This window comes from Phaethon aethereus (assembly GCF_964289735.1).
Source record: "Phaethon aethereus genome assembly, chromosome: W".
In the NCBI taxonomy this organism is placed as follows: domain Eukaryota; kingdom Metazoa; phylum Chordata; class Aves; order Phaethontiformes; family Phaethontidae; genus Phaethon; species Phaethon aethereus.
Genome location: NC_138581.1, coordinates 39,588,472 through 39,604,382, shown reverse-complemented (window position 1 = coordinate 39,604,382; position 15,911 = coordinate 39,588,472). Strand labels below are relative to the sequence as shown.

The 15,911-nt window shown below is 48.1% G+C and overlaps 1 protein-coding gene across 1 annotated transcript in view; it reads left to right on the top strand.

Moving 5' to 3' along the window:
- Positions 1-1,352: 1,352 nt before the first annotated feature.
- LOC309415218 (lens epithelium-derived growth factor-like) overlaps positions 1,353-15,911 on the top strand; it is a gene marked incomplete at both ends in the record, with an annotated part of 148,530 nt that continues 133,971 nt past the window's right edge. Inside the window, 2 exons of the mRNA XM_082012669.1 lie at positions 1,353-1,424; positions 9,957-10,033. Coding sequence (XP_081868795.1) covers positions 1,353-1,424; positions 9,957-10,033 — 149 coding nt within the window. The remainder of the gene's footprint in view (positions 1,425-9,956; positions 10,034-15,911) is intronic.

Here is a 15,911-nt window from a genome sequence, read left to right as displayed (position 1 = left end):
CCGCTTCAGACAGAACAAACCTTTCCCCTGCCCTCAGCAGTCCAGGATCAGTGCTTCTCAGCAGACTTTTCTCTCTGTTTCTGCACAGTTGTCACCAGGAGCTGCTTGCAGGCTTCTGTCCAGGGGCAGCTCCCTCCCAGGTAACTGCCTGTGCAAGCAGGTCAAACTTGCTAAGGCCGATACGTCACAACCACTGTCTGGAATGAAGAATTTACTAGACGAACATTGCAGCACTTAGTACATGCTGACCGTCTCTTCCCTCCGTCTTGCCTGAACACAGTCGCCACTGCCTCCTCTATGGAAATGCTTCTCTTTCCCCTATTCCCAACTGCGACAGATACCACCCCCCACCCCCCGCAAGCAGCAGCCGCAAAAGAAGGAATGAACTATTTCATCTGCTCTATAGGGGGAGAACATAAATTAGGGGTCTCTTTCCCTTCTCTAATGCAGGAAGGCAATATAATTTCTTTCTTTTCCCCTTTAGCCTTCTACACACCCACATGGGAAGGGATTAAGCTCCTTTCAGCAGGGCTTGCTTATTTTTTCTTTCTCTCTTTTTTTTTTTTCTGGTGGGTTTGTTTGTTTGTTTGTTTTTCTTTTCACTCCGGTTAGTATCAACAAGCTTTCTAGAGGGAGAGAGGGAGCGTAGTGGTATTTTCTACCACAGGCTGAAGTGAACTGTGGGATTGGACATGCATGTGGTAAGAGACTAAACTGCAAGGGTTGAAGCTATGGGGGAAGGGCAAGCAAAATTTTGTTCCTCCGCCCCTCTTCCTGTTCTGGTGCGTGCGCATATGTTTGGGGTGGGGGCAGATGGTACGGCAGGAGCACTGTTGGCCTCGGGGAAGCTTTAGTGGAGGGGTGTGTATATACATATATCTCATATTTAGGTATGTATATTATACAAAGCACATATATGCATGTGTGTGGTGTTGATTGCGTGGGGAAGGGGAGTGAGAGAGCACGAGCAGAGGGAGGGGAGTCACATGTGTGAATGTAAGCAGGTTGGGATGAGGTTGGGGGGTGCTGCGCATGGGCGGAGAGGGGCCTCTGGGGGTCAGAGATGAGGTTGGGTGGTGTCTGTGCGTGTAGTAGGTGTGGATGTATTTGGCAGCTTGGTTTTAGCATCCCTCTTCTAGCCAGAATGTGGGTGGGGAGGGTAATGACATGGCATGGGGGACTATCCTTGGTGGAGCGCTCTATTGGCATCCTCTTTCTATCCTCTGGTGTTTTTATTTCTGGCAGTGTGATCTTGAGCAGCTGGAAGCACCTTGGTGGTGAGAAAAGGAGGTGCAGATCCCTCCCCCGACCTTATTCGTCTCGTAGCAACAGGCGTCACATCCTGTGAAAACATGACCCGAGATTTCAGACCCGGAGACTTGATCTTTGCTAAGATGAAAGGTTATCCCCATTGGCCAGCCAGGGTAAGACACTCCCTCCTCTATGTGCAGGCTGCTGCTACCTCTTGTCCTTTTTTCCTCCTCACTGCCTTTTCTGCTCTTCCAGTTCGGTGTTGAGAAGAGCATTTTTCAGACACCTATAGAGAAGAAAACAGATAAATTGTGTTGTGCCTCTATCTTGCCAATGTGTATGGGGGGGTGTGTTGGTAGCACTGCTGTTGCTGAAAGTGACTTCTAAATCACACTGCAGATCCCACACTGTGGTTTGTTCTTGGTTTACGGTGCTTTATAAGTCTCTCTTTTCTGACATGTAGCACTGTCTAGTAGTCATTAGCTGTCTTTTTTTTTTTTAAGTTGTGGAAAGCTGCCTGAATTCTATATGTGAAGATATGTTTTGGGTTTGTGTTAAAGTCATGAAGTAATTTTTGAAAGTCTTAAAATCTGGAAATGAATTAATTAATAGCATTTTTAGGAGGAAAAAGCCCTACTGAACTTCATATTTATTTCTTTAAAGCTTTTTATATGCCTGCAGTGGGTTGGCCCTGGCCAGCAACTAAACACCCACTAGCTGCTTGCTCAGTCCCCTCACAGCAGGATGGGGGACAAATTAGAAGAGAAAAAACAAGGAAAAACATGTGGGTTAAGAAAAAGACAGGGAGGAAAAAAACCCAGAAGTGATGGAGAAGCACTCACCATCTCCCACCAGCAGACTGATACCCAGGTAGTCTCCAAGCAACAGCTAATTTGGAAAGACTGAACCCCCATTTTTTATTGCTGAGCATGGCTTTATATGGCATGGGATATCCCTTTGGTCAATTTGGGTCAACTGTCTCAGCTATGTCTCCTCCCAAATACTTGCCCATGCCTAGCCTATTCCCTGGGAGGGGAGTGGGGAAAAAGAGAGAAAGCCTCCAAGCTGTGCAAACACTGTTCAGCAATAGCCAAAACACTGGTGTGTTATCAACACTGTTTTAGCCACAGATCTAAAACACAGCACCATATGGGCTGCTATGAAGAAAGTTCCCAGCCAAATCCAGTACAATGTCTTTTTGTGATATTTTTCATGTGATGGATAACGCAAGGTCGGAGTTGGTGTTGAGTCACCAAACTTGCACATGACAGGGAACATGGGGTATGGTGGCTTTAAGCCATGATTTTTGCCCTACCAACCCTGGGTTATTCAAGGGGTTGGAAATACTACCAATATAAACTAAACTGAATGTACGTAAAGGGTGTGGAGGTAGGATGGCACCTTACATGTAGAATCTCTGTTATGCAATTTGATTACTTGTCCTTCCCCAACTTTAAATTAATGCTATTGCCTATTAAATACAAACACTCCGCTCTGTAGCTTGTACTGAAATACAATATTATTAATCAAAGGCAGCTTCTCAACAAAGATAGATGGTACAGAAATATTTGCAAATGAACATAGAATGATAGAATCATAGAATCTTTGGGGTGAAAGGGACCGTTAAAGGTCATCTAGTCCAACCCCCCTGCAGTGAGCAGCCCACACCCCTATCTCTGACTGGCAAGATGGAGGAGAAGATCACTTGGGCACCTGTCCTTTTCACTTGGGCCCCCAGGGCTCTGAAGTCTCGCTTGATCTTGCCCAGATTTTGCTTTACAGTGTTGTTGGTGCCCACATGGAAGAGAAGTAGGGGATAGTAGTCTGCGCTTTTAACCAGTTGTGGCAGTCTCTCTGGGACATCCCGGATTTTGGCTCCTGGCAAGAAGCAGACTTCCCTTGACTGTATATCAGGCCAGCAGATGGGTGCCACCTTGATATACAAACTGAAGCATCTTTGCTGCTTCCTTTTGCAGCTTTTAGTATGTGCTGGTGGTGCAGTTTCTCCTAGGGAATCTTGCTCATTGGTTTTGTCCACTGCCAAGGTTTCATATCTGTTGCTGGTTGGTACATACGAGGAAGGGGAGTGAAACGATACCCTGTTCCCATGGGTCACCAGAGACCATGGCACCTCCTTTTCCAAGGTGCTGTCTGTTCACTGCTGAATCATAGAATACTTTGGGTCAGAAGGGATTGTTAAAGGTCATCTAGTCCAACCCCTCTGCCATGAGCAGGGACATCTTAAACTTGATCAGGTTGCTCAGAGCCCCATCCAACCTGACCTTGAATGTTTCCAGGCATTCTGGGCATCTACCACCTCTCTGGGCGACATCTGCCAGCATTTCACCACCCTCATTATGAAAAATTTCTTCCTTATAACTAGTCTAAATCTTCCCTCTTTTAGTTTAAAACCATTACCCCTTGTCCCATCGCTTACAGGCCCTGATAAAAAGTCTGTCCCCATCTTTCTTATAGGCCCCCTTTAAGTACCGGAAGGCTGCAAGAAGGTCTGCCCAGAGCCTTCTCTTCTCCAGGCTGAACAACCCCAACTCTCTCAGCCTCTCCTCATAGGAGAGGTGTTCCATCCCTCTGATCATTTTTGTGGCCCTCCTCTGGACCCTCTCCAACAGGTCCATGTCTTTCCTGTGCTGAGGGCTCCAGAGCTGGACACAGTAATCCAGATGGGGTCTCACCAGAGCAGAGTAGAGTGGCAGAATCACCTCCCTCGACCTGCTGGCCATGCTTCTTTGATGCAGCCCAGGATACAGTTGGCCTTCTGGGCTGTGAGCACATTGCTGGCTCATGTCCAGCTTTTCATCCACCAATATCCCCAAGTCCTTCTCGGCAGGACTGCTCTTGATCCCTTCATCCCCCAGCCTGTATTGATACCGGGGGTTGCTGCAACCCAGGTGCAGGACCCTGCACTTGGCCTTGTTGAACCTCATGAGGTTCACATGGGCCCATTCCTCGACCTTGTCCAGGTCCCTCTGGACAGCATCCCGTCCCTCAGGCGTGTCAACTGCACCACTCAGCTTGGTGTTGTCTGCAAAATTGCTGAGGGTGCACTCGATCCCACTGTGTCATTGATGAAGATATTAAAGACTACTGGTCCCAATACAGACCCCTGAGGGCCACCGCTCATCACCAATCTCCATCTGGACATTGAGCCATTGGCCACTACCCTCTGGATGCGACCATCCCACCAATTCCTCATCCACCCAACAGTCCACCCATCAAATCCATATCTCTCCAATTTAGAGAGAAGGATGCTATGGGGGACCATGTCAAAGGCCTTACAGAAGTCCAGATAGGTGACATCCATAGCTCTTCCCTTGTCATATAACATCTCATGTTAACATATAACATATAACAGCTCTTCCCTTGTCCACTGATGTGGTCCCTCCATCATAGAAGGCCACTAGTGTGTTCAGGCAGGACTTGCCCTTGGTGAAGCCATGCTGGCTGTCTCGAATCCCCTCCCTGTCCTCCGTGTGCCTTACCATAGCTTCTAGGAGGATCTGTTCCATGATCTTCCCAGGCACAGAGGTGAGGCTGACAGGTCAGTAGTTCCCAGGGTCCTCCTTGCTACCCTTTTTAAAAATGGGTGCAATGTTTCCATTTTTCCAGTCTCTGGGGACTTCACTTGACTGCCATGACTTTTCAAATATCATGGAGAGTGGCTTGGCAACTACATCAGCCAATTCCCTCAGGACTCTGGGATGCATCTCATCAGGTCCCATAGACTTGTGTATATTCAGGTTCCTCAGGTGGTCTTGAACCTGATCTTCTTTTACAGTGGGAGTGACTTGGGGAAGGTTAATTTATTGCCAATTAAAATTAGAACTAAAACCACCTTCCCCCCACCCCATCCCTTCTTCCCAGGATCAACTTCATTCCCAACTCTTCTACCTCCTCCCCACCCTGTGAGTGGTGCAGTGGCATGGGAAATGGGGGTTGCTATCAGTTCATAACAGGTCATCTCTGCCATTCCTTCCTCCTCATACTGTTCCCCTGCTCCAGCGTGGGGTCCCTTCCACAGGATGCAGTCCTTCACAAACTAATCCAACCTGAGGTGGGCCAATAACTCCATACAACACACCGCCTCTCCAGTCCTGAGCAACCACCATAACAGATGGAATCCAAATGAACTCAATGGACATTTTATATCGGTGGCCCATAGAGTAAGGGCATGATGTTTGCAGGCAGGAATGGAGGGATGGTTAATGATAATTTTCTTCATAGTAGCTTGAACGGTGCTATGTTTTGTATTTGTGATGGAAACACTGTTGATAACACACTGCTGTTTTAGCTGTTGCTGAACAGTGCTTGCACAGTGTCAAGGCCTTTTCTATTTCTCACTCTGCCCCGCCAGCAAGTAAGGTGAGGGTGCACAAGAAGTTGGGAGTGGACAGCTGACCCCAAACTGACCAAAGGGATATTCCATACCATATGACATCACTCTCGGCAGTCAGGGAAAAGAAGGAGGAAGGGGAGACATAGCTAACAGAAGCAGAAAACAGATGTAGGAGTTTGTGCAGCATTATCTGCATTTTTCTTTGGGAGCTTCTAGATCTTCTGGGGACAGGGTACAGGATCATCAGGGAACTCCTACAAAACCTCTAAGAAACCTGAGGTTTCCTGCTGCTGTCAGGTAAGGACGAGGTAAGGGTGTGGACCTGAGGAAGCTCTAGCAGCTCCTAACAAGCTTGGTCAGCTGCCCTTGACCCAGGGTGCCTGGAACCTTTGTTGCAGCTACACCCTGATTAGAGAGGGTCAAGCACCTGCTTAGCAAGTGCCAGGCAGAGGCCGTGCCCAGTGCAGCAGCTTATACAAGAAGTTGCAAAGAAGGGGTTCTCCTTTAAGTTCAAACTAGCCTAAGTGTTGTCACTTATGGTGATGATTACACCACAGGACAGTTTCCCTGGCAGGTTTTGGCTGCTTTCCCATTAGCAAGTTAAACCAGTAGTGAAGCTGAGCGCATATCCAGAGACACAGACACACACAGGACACTGACACAGCTAGCTACACAGACTGCCACAGACAAGGCACTGCCTTCAACAGCACCTGCATATAGGACTCGCATAAAACAGACAGCCAGGTCCCCTTCCTTCTCTACGTCTGGCAGAGATAGAAATTCAACTAGTGAAGGCACACACATGACACTAGATTCATAAGCACATGCACATTTGCCGATTCCCCTAGTACTGGCATTCCTGCCCTGATCCTAGGCCCTCTTACCTGCTTCATGGGTTCCCTATGTGCCAGCTAGTCCAGCTTGATGCTTGCTAGTGAATTACATGCACACACCCAATGCACACCCATTTTTGGGAAGATACAGATACTCTGACCCCCCAGCAGCTGGCAGCAGGCACATGGGCTGTGACCCACAGTCCTGCTCCAGCTGCCAGTTCTGAGCCCTGTGGTGGGTTGACCTTGACCAGATGCCAGGTGCCCACCAAAGCCGCTCTATCACTCCCCTTCTCAGCTGGACAGGGGAGAGAAAATATAATGAGAAGCTTGTAGGTTGAGGTAAGGACAGAGAGAGATCATTCACCAATTACTGTCAAGGGCAAAACAGACTCGACTTGGGGAAATTAATTTAATTTATTGCCAATCAAACTCAGAGTAGGGTAATGAGAATGAAAACCAAATCTTAAAACACCTTCCCCACACCCCTCCCTTCTTCCCAGGCTCAACTTTGCTCCCAATTTCTCTACCTCCTCTCCCCCAAGCAGCACAGGGGGACAGGAACAGGGGTTGTGGTCAGTTCATCACACGTTGTATCTGCCGCCTTCCCCTGCTCCAGCGTGGGGTCCCTCCCATGGGAGACAGTCCTCCACGAATCTCTCCAATGTGAGTCTTTCCCACAGGCTGCAGTTCTTCACAAACTGCTCCAGCCTGGGTCCCTTCTAATGGGGTGCCATCCTTCAGGAACAGACTGCTCCAGCGTGGGTCCCCTGCAGGGTCACAAGTCCTGCCAGCAAACCTGTTCCAACATGGGCTCTTCTCTCTCCACGGGTCCACAGGTCCTGCCAGGAGCTTGCTCCAGCACAGGCTTCTCATTGGGTCACAGCCTCCTTCAGGGCCCACTCACCTGCTCCGGCGTGGGGTCCTCCACAGGCTGCAGGTGGATATCTGCTCCACCATGGAGCTCCATGGGCTGCAGGGGGATAGCCTGAGTCAACATGGTCTTCACCACGGGCTGCAGGGGAATCTCTGCTCTGGTGCTTGAAGCACCTCCTCCCCCTCCTTCTTCACTGACCTTGTTGTCTGCAAAGTTTTTTTCATATATTCTCACTCCTCTCTCTGTCTGCAAATGCTTCCTGCTGTTTTTTTTCCCCTTCTTAAATATGTTATCCCAGAGGTGCTACCACCGTCGCTGATTGGTTTGGCCTTGGCCAGTGGTGGATCTGTCTTGGAGCCAGCTGGCATTGGCTCTATCGAACATAGGGGAAGCTTCTAGCAGCTTCTCACAGAAGCCACCCCTGCAGCCCCCCACTTCCAAAACCTTGCCATGCAAACCAAATACATTTATTTATTTTAAAAGTTTTGGGTTTTGTTTCCAAACGGCCAAGACCCCCACCCACTCTAGTAGCTGACACCACAGGCCAGGGTTTGGTGGGTTAACGTTGGCTTGCTGCCAGAGGTACCCACTAAGCCACTATTTCTCTCACTCTCTTCAGCAGGATGGAGGGGAAATAAGATGAAAAAGTTCATGGGTCAAGATAAGGACAGGGAGATCTCTCACTGTCACCGTCACGGGCAAAACAGACTCAACTTGCGGAAATTAATTTAATTTGTTGCTGCCAATTAAAAACAGTAGCATGTCAAGAAACAAAACAAAACTAAAACCACCTTCCTCCCATCCCACCCCTTCTTCCCAGACTCACCTTCACTCCTAGCTCTTCTACCTCCTCCACCCACAAGCGGTGCAGGAGGGATGGAGTATGGGGGTTGCAGTCAGTTCATAACATCTCATCTCTGCTGCTCCTTCCTCCTCACACTACCTCTGCTCCAGCATGGTGTCCCTCCCACAGGAAACAATCTTTCAAGAGCTGCACCAACATGGGTCCTTTCCACAGGATACAGTCCTTCAGGAACAGACTGTTCCAGCATGGATCCCCCATGGGCCACAGTTCCTGCCAGACAACCTGCTCCTGCATGGGCTCCTCTCCACAGGCTACAGTTCCTGCCAGGAGCCTGCTTCTGCGTGGGGTCTCTACAGGCTGCAGCTTCCTTCAGGGTATATCCACCTCCTCTGGTGTGGGGTTCTCCATGGGCTGCAGTGTGGATATCTGCTCCACCATAGATCTCATTGGACTGCAGGGGGACAATCTGCATCGCCTTGGTCTTCAATATGAGCTGCAGGGGAATCTCTGCTCTGGCACCTGGAGTACCAACTTCCTGTCCTTCACTGACCTTGGTGTCTACATAGTTGTTTCACATTTTTTCACTCCTCTCTCCCAGCTGCTGTTGCATGGCCTTTTTTGCCTTTTCTTAAATATGTTGTCACAGAGCTGCCACCAGCATCGCTGATGGCTCAGCTTTGGACAGCAGTGGGTCTGTTTTGGAGCTGGATGGAACTGGCTCTGTCTGGCACAGGGGTGGCTCATTTTCTCACAGAGGTCACCCCTGCAGCACCCCCTCCCAAGACCTTGATATGTAAACCTGATACACGCACCTACACCCCCAGTTTGACTCCAGTAGCTGACACTTAGTCCTTGCAGCAAACATACACATGGGATAGAGGGTGAGATTACAGAGAGAGACAGTTGAGAAAAGATTTAATAAGAAGATCACAGAATCACAGAATCATTAAGGTTGGAAAAGACCTTTAAGATCATCAAGTACAACCACCAACCCAACACCACCATGCCCGCTAAACCATATTCTGAAGTAAAGATAGGATAGACTGCATTGTTCAGGCACAGGGCTCAGCTAGACAAGCATACTGACCAGCCCTGGTTTTAACCCTTTCTTTCTACCCCCCTCTTTGTTTCTCCCTGCTTTCTGTTTGCCCAGCATGTCCCTTCATGGGTTTGCATGGTTATATCCGTTCCCTTACCCCTCCCAGTCTAGTGTCTGGGATCTCTCCTGGTTCATAATCTTAGTTGCAAAGTCCAGGTTGATCTTCCTGGAAGTGGTGCCTGTAGTTTCTTGACAGTCCGTCAATTAGTGTGAGTGGCAAGGTTTGTTTCGTGTTTGTTTTGTTAGGTCTGTGTCTCTGCATATTTTGTTTCTGGCTTCCCCCTTTTCCTTAGTTTCCCAACTGACAAAGTCCCTCAATTAGATAACCTTGCTGGAATAAACATTCTCACACTCCACATATCCTTAACAATTAGAGTGAGTGAATGGGTTCAGTTCTGGTCACTGCATCCCTTATTATTTGTTGGTCAGGTTTGTGTCCCTGTATATTCTTGTTTATGGTTTCCTCCTTTTGTTATTGTATGTTTTTTGCATTGAAAAGGTCCTTGACCAGATACCCTTAAAGGAGCAGATACTCTCCTTCTGCATATAACCTTACAAATATCACTCATTTCTTTGGGTTTTTTTTTTAATATATAATCCTTGAGTATTGTTTTGTTTAAATCTCTTTCACTTTTTCAGTAGTATTTTGTTTCTTCAGGTTAATAATTAACATTTAAGTGTTTTCCCCTAGAGTATTTTTGTTACTAAACTTTAATTCTAGTCTTTCTTTCTCTTAGGTGGATGAAATTCCAGATGGAGCAGTAAAACCTCCTATGAATAAAATGCCTATATTCTTTTTTGGCACTCATGAGACGTAAGTTCTTTAGTTTAAAGGGCATATTGTTTTCATTGCAGGATGACTTGACAGTTTGCGTCGTGTGTTTGAAAATTATGTGACTCAGTGACAGACTATATTTTCTTAAATTAATCTCTAGTGGCAAAATAGGCAGCTTGCTTTCCACATTTGCTGTGAAATGGTGTGGTTATAGTCTACTATTCCCTGCAACATGCACTTTTTCCTGCTCAGTAAAAAAGCAAGAGCCTACCCAAAGTGGTATGATTGACATATCTTTTATTTGTCATGCTACTTCATAATGTTGTTCTACTGTAGATTACAGAGATCTTTAATTCAGTGTTAATGTCCTGTTTGACTTGTGGGGGAAATGCTGGTTTTATTCCCTTTTTTTTAATAAGCTGCAAATAGTATTGTAAAGCAGGTCACAGAGCTAGTCTGTATAACTCTTTCATTTCTTGTACAGCTTGCAGAAAGCTTTTTTTGTCCTCCTTCACACCATTAAGAAATCTATAAAAATCTCTCTAAGGTGGTACTTCCTACCTATCTTTAAAAATAAATGTAGTAGAGAAAATACAGTATTCTGATGAATTAAAAAGAAAGCACTATCAGCTCTCACTGACACTACTTTCTATTTATATCATTCCACATAGTTCTATATAGGCTTAATTTTTTTTTGTGTGTGTGGTTTTGTGGGGAGAGGAAGCAAGGTTTGAATTCTGTTCTCCCCCCTATTTTGTCCTTGCTTCATACTGTTCAGTAGGTCTGTACCCTTTTCAGGATGTTTTGACAGTTAAAATAAAGCACCCTTTTACTTCTCTCCTTTTTAACGTATGCCATTCTGGATTCCACTATTTGTTTTTACTGTCATTCCTGAAGATGTATTCAGGAACACAGATCAAGTGTATGGTAGAAAGAAATTAAAAGTTTCTGTAGAATTTTGAGAAGCACAATGACCTTTTTTCAAATGCGACTTAGGTTCTGAAATCATGTTTGCATGTAGATTATTGGCAAATTTGAAACCTTATACCTGCTCTTTGATACTCATACAAAGCAGTTTTACTGACATCTGGTTTTGGTAATGTGGTGGACTCAGGGCTACTGCACTTCACAGTTCTCAAATGTATTTTTAGAATATGACTTCAAAAAATGTTTTTGAATCTGTGTCTCTCATATCTTACAGTGTTGCAAAGTACTTCCTTTCTTCTGGAACAGGTGGCCCAGAGAGGTTGTGGGATCTCCATCCTCGGAGATGCTCAAAACCTGACTGGGCATGACCCTGAGCAGCCTGCTCTAGTTGACTTTGCTTTGAGCACGGGGGGCTGGACTAGATGATCTCCAGAGGTGTTGCCTTCCAACCTCAGTGATTCTATGATTCTTAAGTATAAGCTTGTACTTTGATTTTCATTGTTAGTTTCTTCTGAGCTTCACCAAAAACTAAATTTGTGGCTTCTTGATATTCTTGGGAAAAAAAACCACAACAAACCCCTATTGCCTATTTCTTCTTTTCCAGATATTTGCCAGCTGCCATCTTGATTTAGAAATATTACCCTTTTCTAAAGGAAAACTAGATATGAACTAGATATTTGTATTGTGACAAAGTTTTATGTGAATTCCTTGTGCGAGTAAATCACATAGACACAGATTTTAGCAAGTCACAGGCAGGCAGAAGGTCATACTCTGGACTCGAGACCCTGGACCCTATACATCAGGGTGATATCTGTCCTGTTTAGGTTTCCTTGACCTTTTCTCCTTCTTGTGTATGGGGATTTAACTGCAAAAACCCAGTAAGCTACATGACCTTAGCAAGGCAGCTAATTCCTAGTATTTCTCCAAGTTTGAACGGTGTGGGTAGAGACTTGCAACTGTGGAAAAAATGCTTCCTTTCAGATCAAAGGAAAGAAAAGCAGCAACGTTTTTTCTTTCCTCTGGTCTGTCTTTCTCTCTTCCCCCAATCCCCCCTTTTGCTTTGGTTAAGTAGGCTTTATGAGTGTGTGCATCCCTGGCTGAATGCTCTCTAACAATCTTCTGCAAAGAGATGGATGATAGCCACTGTGAAATATTAGATTGTTTTACACTACTGGAGTAGGAAATGCTTAAGCTTCCTAGATGACTTGGCATCAGGCCCATCCAGCACGGGTTCATGAAAGGCAGGTTCTGCTTGACCAACCTGATCTCCTTCTATGACCAGGCAAAGCCACTGAGGTGAAGGGCTCTAGAGTGGAGGATCACGCTGGGGATCCCTTCCTAAAACAGCAAAACTGCGAAGGCAAAAGCACAGGGAGAGAGAGAGGGTGCCCTAGCCCCACCCCCCAGCCGGCAGAGCGGGCTCCTGAGGAGCGGCAGCTCTGACTCAGCATGGGCAGGGACAAGAGCAGCAGTGGCCAAAGCCACTCACCTATAAGAGCAGTCCCAGGGAGCATGAACGATCCGGAGCGCAGTGAACAGGGAGGGCAAACAGGACGTGGAGCGTCAGTTTGCGCAGCAGTTCGCGCAGGGAAGGCGTGCAGGCAGGGCACAGTCCCCTCCCTGGCAGTAGAGGCCCTCTCGATGAGTGGTCATCGCCCTCCCAGAAGAGGCCCAGCTATCGTCTCCACTCGGCTGAAAGCCATTGCCAAAAGGAATGTGGCAACCCAGACGGAGCTCCCACACAAGCATACTGCTGTCCAGGTATCTGGCTGCAGGGAGTGCCTGAGCCTGTCACTTGTGCTGGAGGACAGCAGAGACAACACCTGTGTGCGGTGTGACCAGGTGAGCCATCTGCTCAGCCTGGGGGCAGAGCTGAAAGAGCAAGTGGAGAGGCTGAGGAGCATCAGGGAGTGTGAGAGGGAGATCGGTGGAGCCACACCCAGCCATCCCTGAGGCAGAGGCAGCAGGTGGAGGCTCCACAAGCAGCAGGGGATCCCCTATCCTCTTGCCGCCAGGCAGAAGGAGAGGACCTAAGAGACGAGGGGGAATGGAAACAGGTCCCTGCTCGGGGCGCCAGGCGAATCCCCTCCCGGCCTCCCTCACCTTCCCAGCTGCCCTTTACACAACAGATATGGGGCTCTGGAATTTGAGGGCCAGGCAAATGAGGATGTAGATGAAGGTCCATGCAGGGGGTTGCCTAGGGTGAGTCAGTCAGCCCCACACATTACGACTGCCTCTGTTACAAAAAAAAAGAGGGTAACTGTCGTAGGCCATTCCCTTCTGAGGGGAACAGAGGGCCCAATATGCCGACCAGACCCAACCCACAGGGAAGTCTGCTGCCTCCCTGGGGCCAGGGTGAGCGATGTTACTAGGAAGCTCCCTGGCCTGGTACGGCCCACGGATTACTACCCACTATTGATTATGCAGGTTGGCAGCGATGAGGTTGCGGAGAGAAGTCCAAAAGTGATCAAAAGGGGCTTCAGAGCACTGGGGCGACTGGTTGATGGATCAGGAGCACGGGTAGTGTTTTCCTCGATCCCTTCAGTGGCAGGGAGGAACACTGAAAGGAACAGGAAAACACACCTGGTTAACACATGTCTCAGAGGCTGGTGTCATTGGCAGAATTTTGTCTTTTTTGACTATGGAGTGGTTTACACGGCACCGGGCCTGCTGGCAGCAGATGGAGTTCAACTATCTCCAAGGGGGAAAAGTGTCCTCGCTCATGAGTTGGCAAGGCTCATCGAGAGGGCTTTAAACTAGATTCAAAGGAGGAAGGGGATTAAAACGAGGCTCAGTAGAGATGAGCCTAGGGGTGGCATGCCGGTGTTGGGGGTGAAATCGATAGCCCAGCTCAAGTGCATCTACACCAATGCATGCAGCACAGGCAGCAAACAGAAGGAGCTGGAAGCCATTGTGCAGCGGGACAGCTATGACTTAGTCGCCATCACAGAAACATGGTGGGATGACTCTCATGACTGGAGGGCTGCAATGGATGGCTATAAGCTCTTGAGAAGGGATAGGCAAGGAAGGAGAGGCAGTGGGGTGGATCTGTATGGTAGGGAACGTTTTGATTGTATAGAGCTCAACAATTGTGATGACAAAGTCAAGTGCTTATGGGTAAGGATGAGGGGGAAAGCAAACAAGGCAGATATCCTGCTGGGAGTCTGTTATAGACCACCCAACCAGGATGAAGAGGCAGATGAAGCATTCTACAAGCAACTGGCAGAAAACTCACAATCACTAGCCCTTGTTCTTGTGGGGACTTCAACTAACTGGACGTCTGCTGAAAATACAACACAGCAGAGAGGAAACAGTCTAGGAGGTTCCTGGAGTGTGTGGAAGATAACTTCCTGACACAACTGGTGAGTGAGCCCACCAGGGGAGGTGCCTTGCTGGACCTGCTGTTTAGAAACAGAGAAGGACTGATGGGAGATGTGGTGGTCAGAGGCCGTCTTGGGCTTAGTGACCATGAAATGACGGAATTCTTGATTCTGTGTGAAGGAAGGAGCGGGGGTCACCAAAACAACTACCATGGACTTCCGGAGGGCAAACTTTGGCCTGTTCAGGACACTGTTTGAGAGAATCCCTTGGGAGACAGTCCCGAAGGACAAAGGGGTCCAGGAAGGCTGGACAGTCTTCAAGATGGAAGTCTTAAAAGGCGAAGGAGCAGGCGGTCCCCCTGTGCCTTAAGACGAGTTGGCGGGGAAGATGACTGGCCTGGCTGAACAGGGAGCTTTTGCTGGGACTCAGGGAAAAGAGGAGAGTTTATCACCTTCGGAAGAAGGGGCAGGCAACTCAAGAAGGGTACTGGGGTCTTGTTAAGTCACGCACAGAGAAAAGTAAAAAGGCAAAAGCCCGGCTAGAACACAATCTGGCCACATTCATAAAGGATAACAAAAAATGTTTTTACAACTATATTAACAACAAAAAGAGAGCCAAGGAGAATCTCCATCCTTTATTGGATGTGGGGGGGAACATTGTCACCAAGAATGAGGAAAAGGCTGAGGTACTTAATGCCTTCTTTGCCTCTGTCTTTAATAGCCATACCAAGTATCCTCAGGGTATTCATCTCCCTGAGCTGGAAGACGGGGATGGAGAGCACAGTAACCCCCCCACAATCCAGGAGGAAGCAGTTAAGGACATGCTAAACCACCTGGACACCCACAAGTCTATGGGGCCTGATGGGATCCACCCAAGAGTACTGAGAGAGCGGGCAAAGGAGCTTGCCAAGCCTCTCTCCATCAATTATCAGCAGTCCTGGTTAACAGGGGAGGTCCCAGACGACTGGAGGCTTGCCAATGTGACGCCCGTCTACAAGAAGGGCCGGAAGGAGGATCGTGGAAACTACAGGCCTGTCAGCCTGACCTCCGTACCGGGGAAGATTATGGAGCCGTTCATCTTGAGGGTGCTCACAGGGCATGTGCAGGACAACCAAGGGATCAGGCCCAGCCAGCACGGGTTCATGAAAGGCAGGTCCTTCTTCACCAACCTGATCTCCTTCTATGACCAGGTGACCCGCCTAGTGGGCGAGGGAAAGGCTGTGCATGTTGTCTACCTGGACTTTAGTAAAGCCTTTGACAGCATCTCCCACAGCATTCTCCTGGAGAAGCTGGTGGCTCGTGGCTTAGACAGGTGTCCTCTTCGCTGGGTAAAGAACTGGCTGGATGGCCAAGCCCAGAGAGTTGTGGTGAACGGAGCTATATCTAGTTGATGGCCGGTCACAAGTGGTGTTCCCCAGGGCTCAGTTTTGGGGCCGGTCTTGTTTGATATCTGTATCAATGATCTGGACAAGGGGACTGAGTGCTCCCTCAGTAAGTTTGCAGATGACATCAAGTTGGGTGGGACTGTTGATCTGCTTGAGGGCAGGAGGGCTCTGCAGAGGGATCTGGACAGGCTGGATCAATGGGAGGAGGTCAACTGTATGAGTTTTATCAAGGCCAAGTGCCGGGTCCTGCACTTGAGTCACAACAACCCCATGCAACGCTACAGA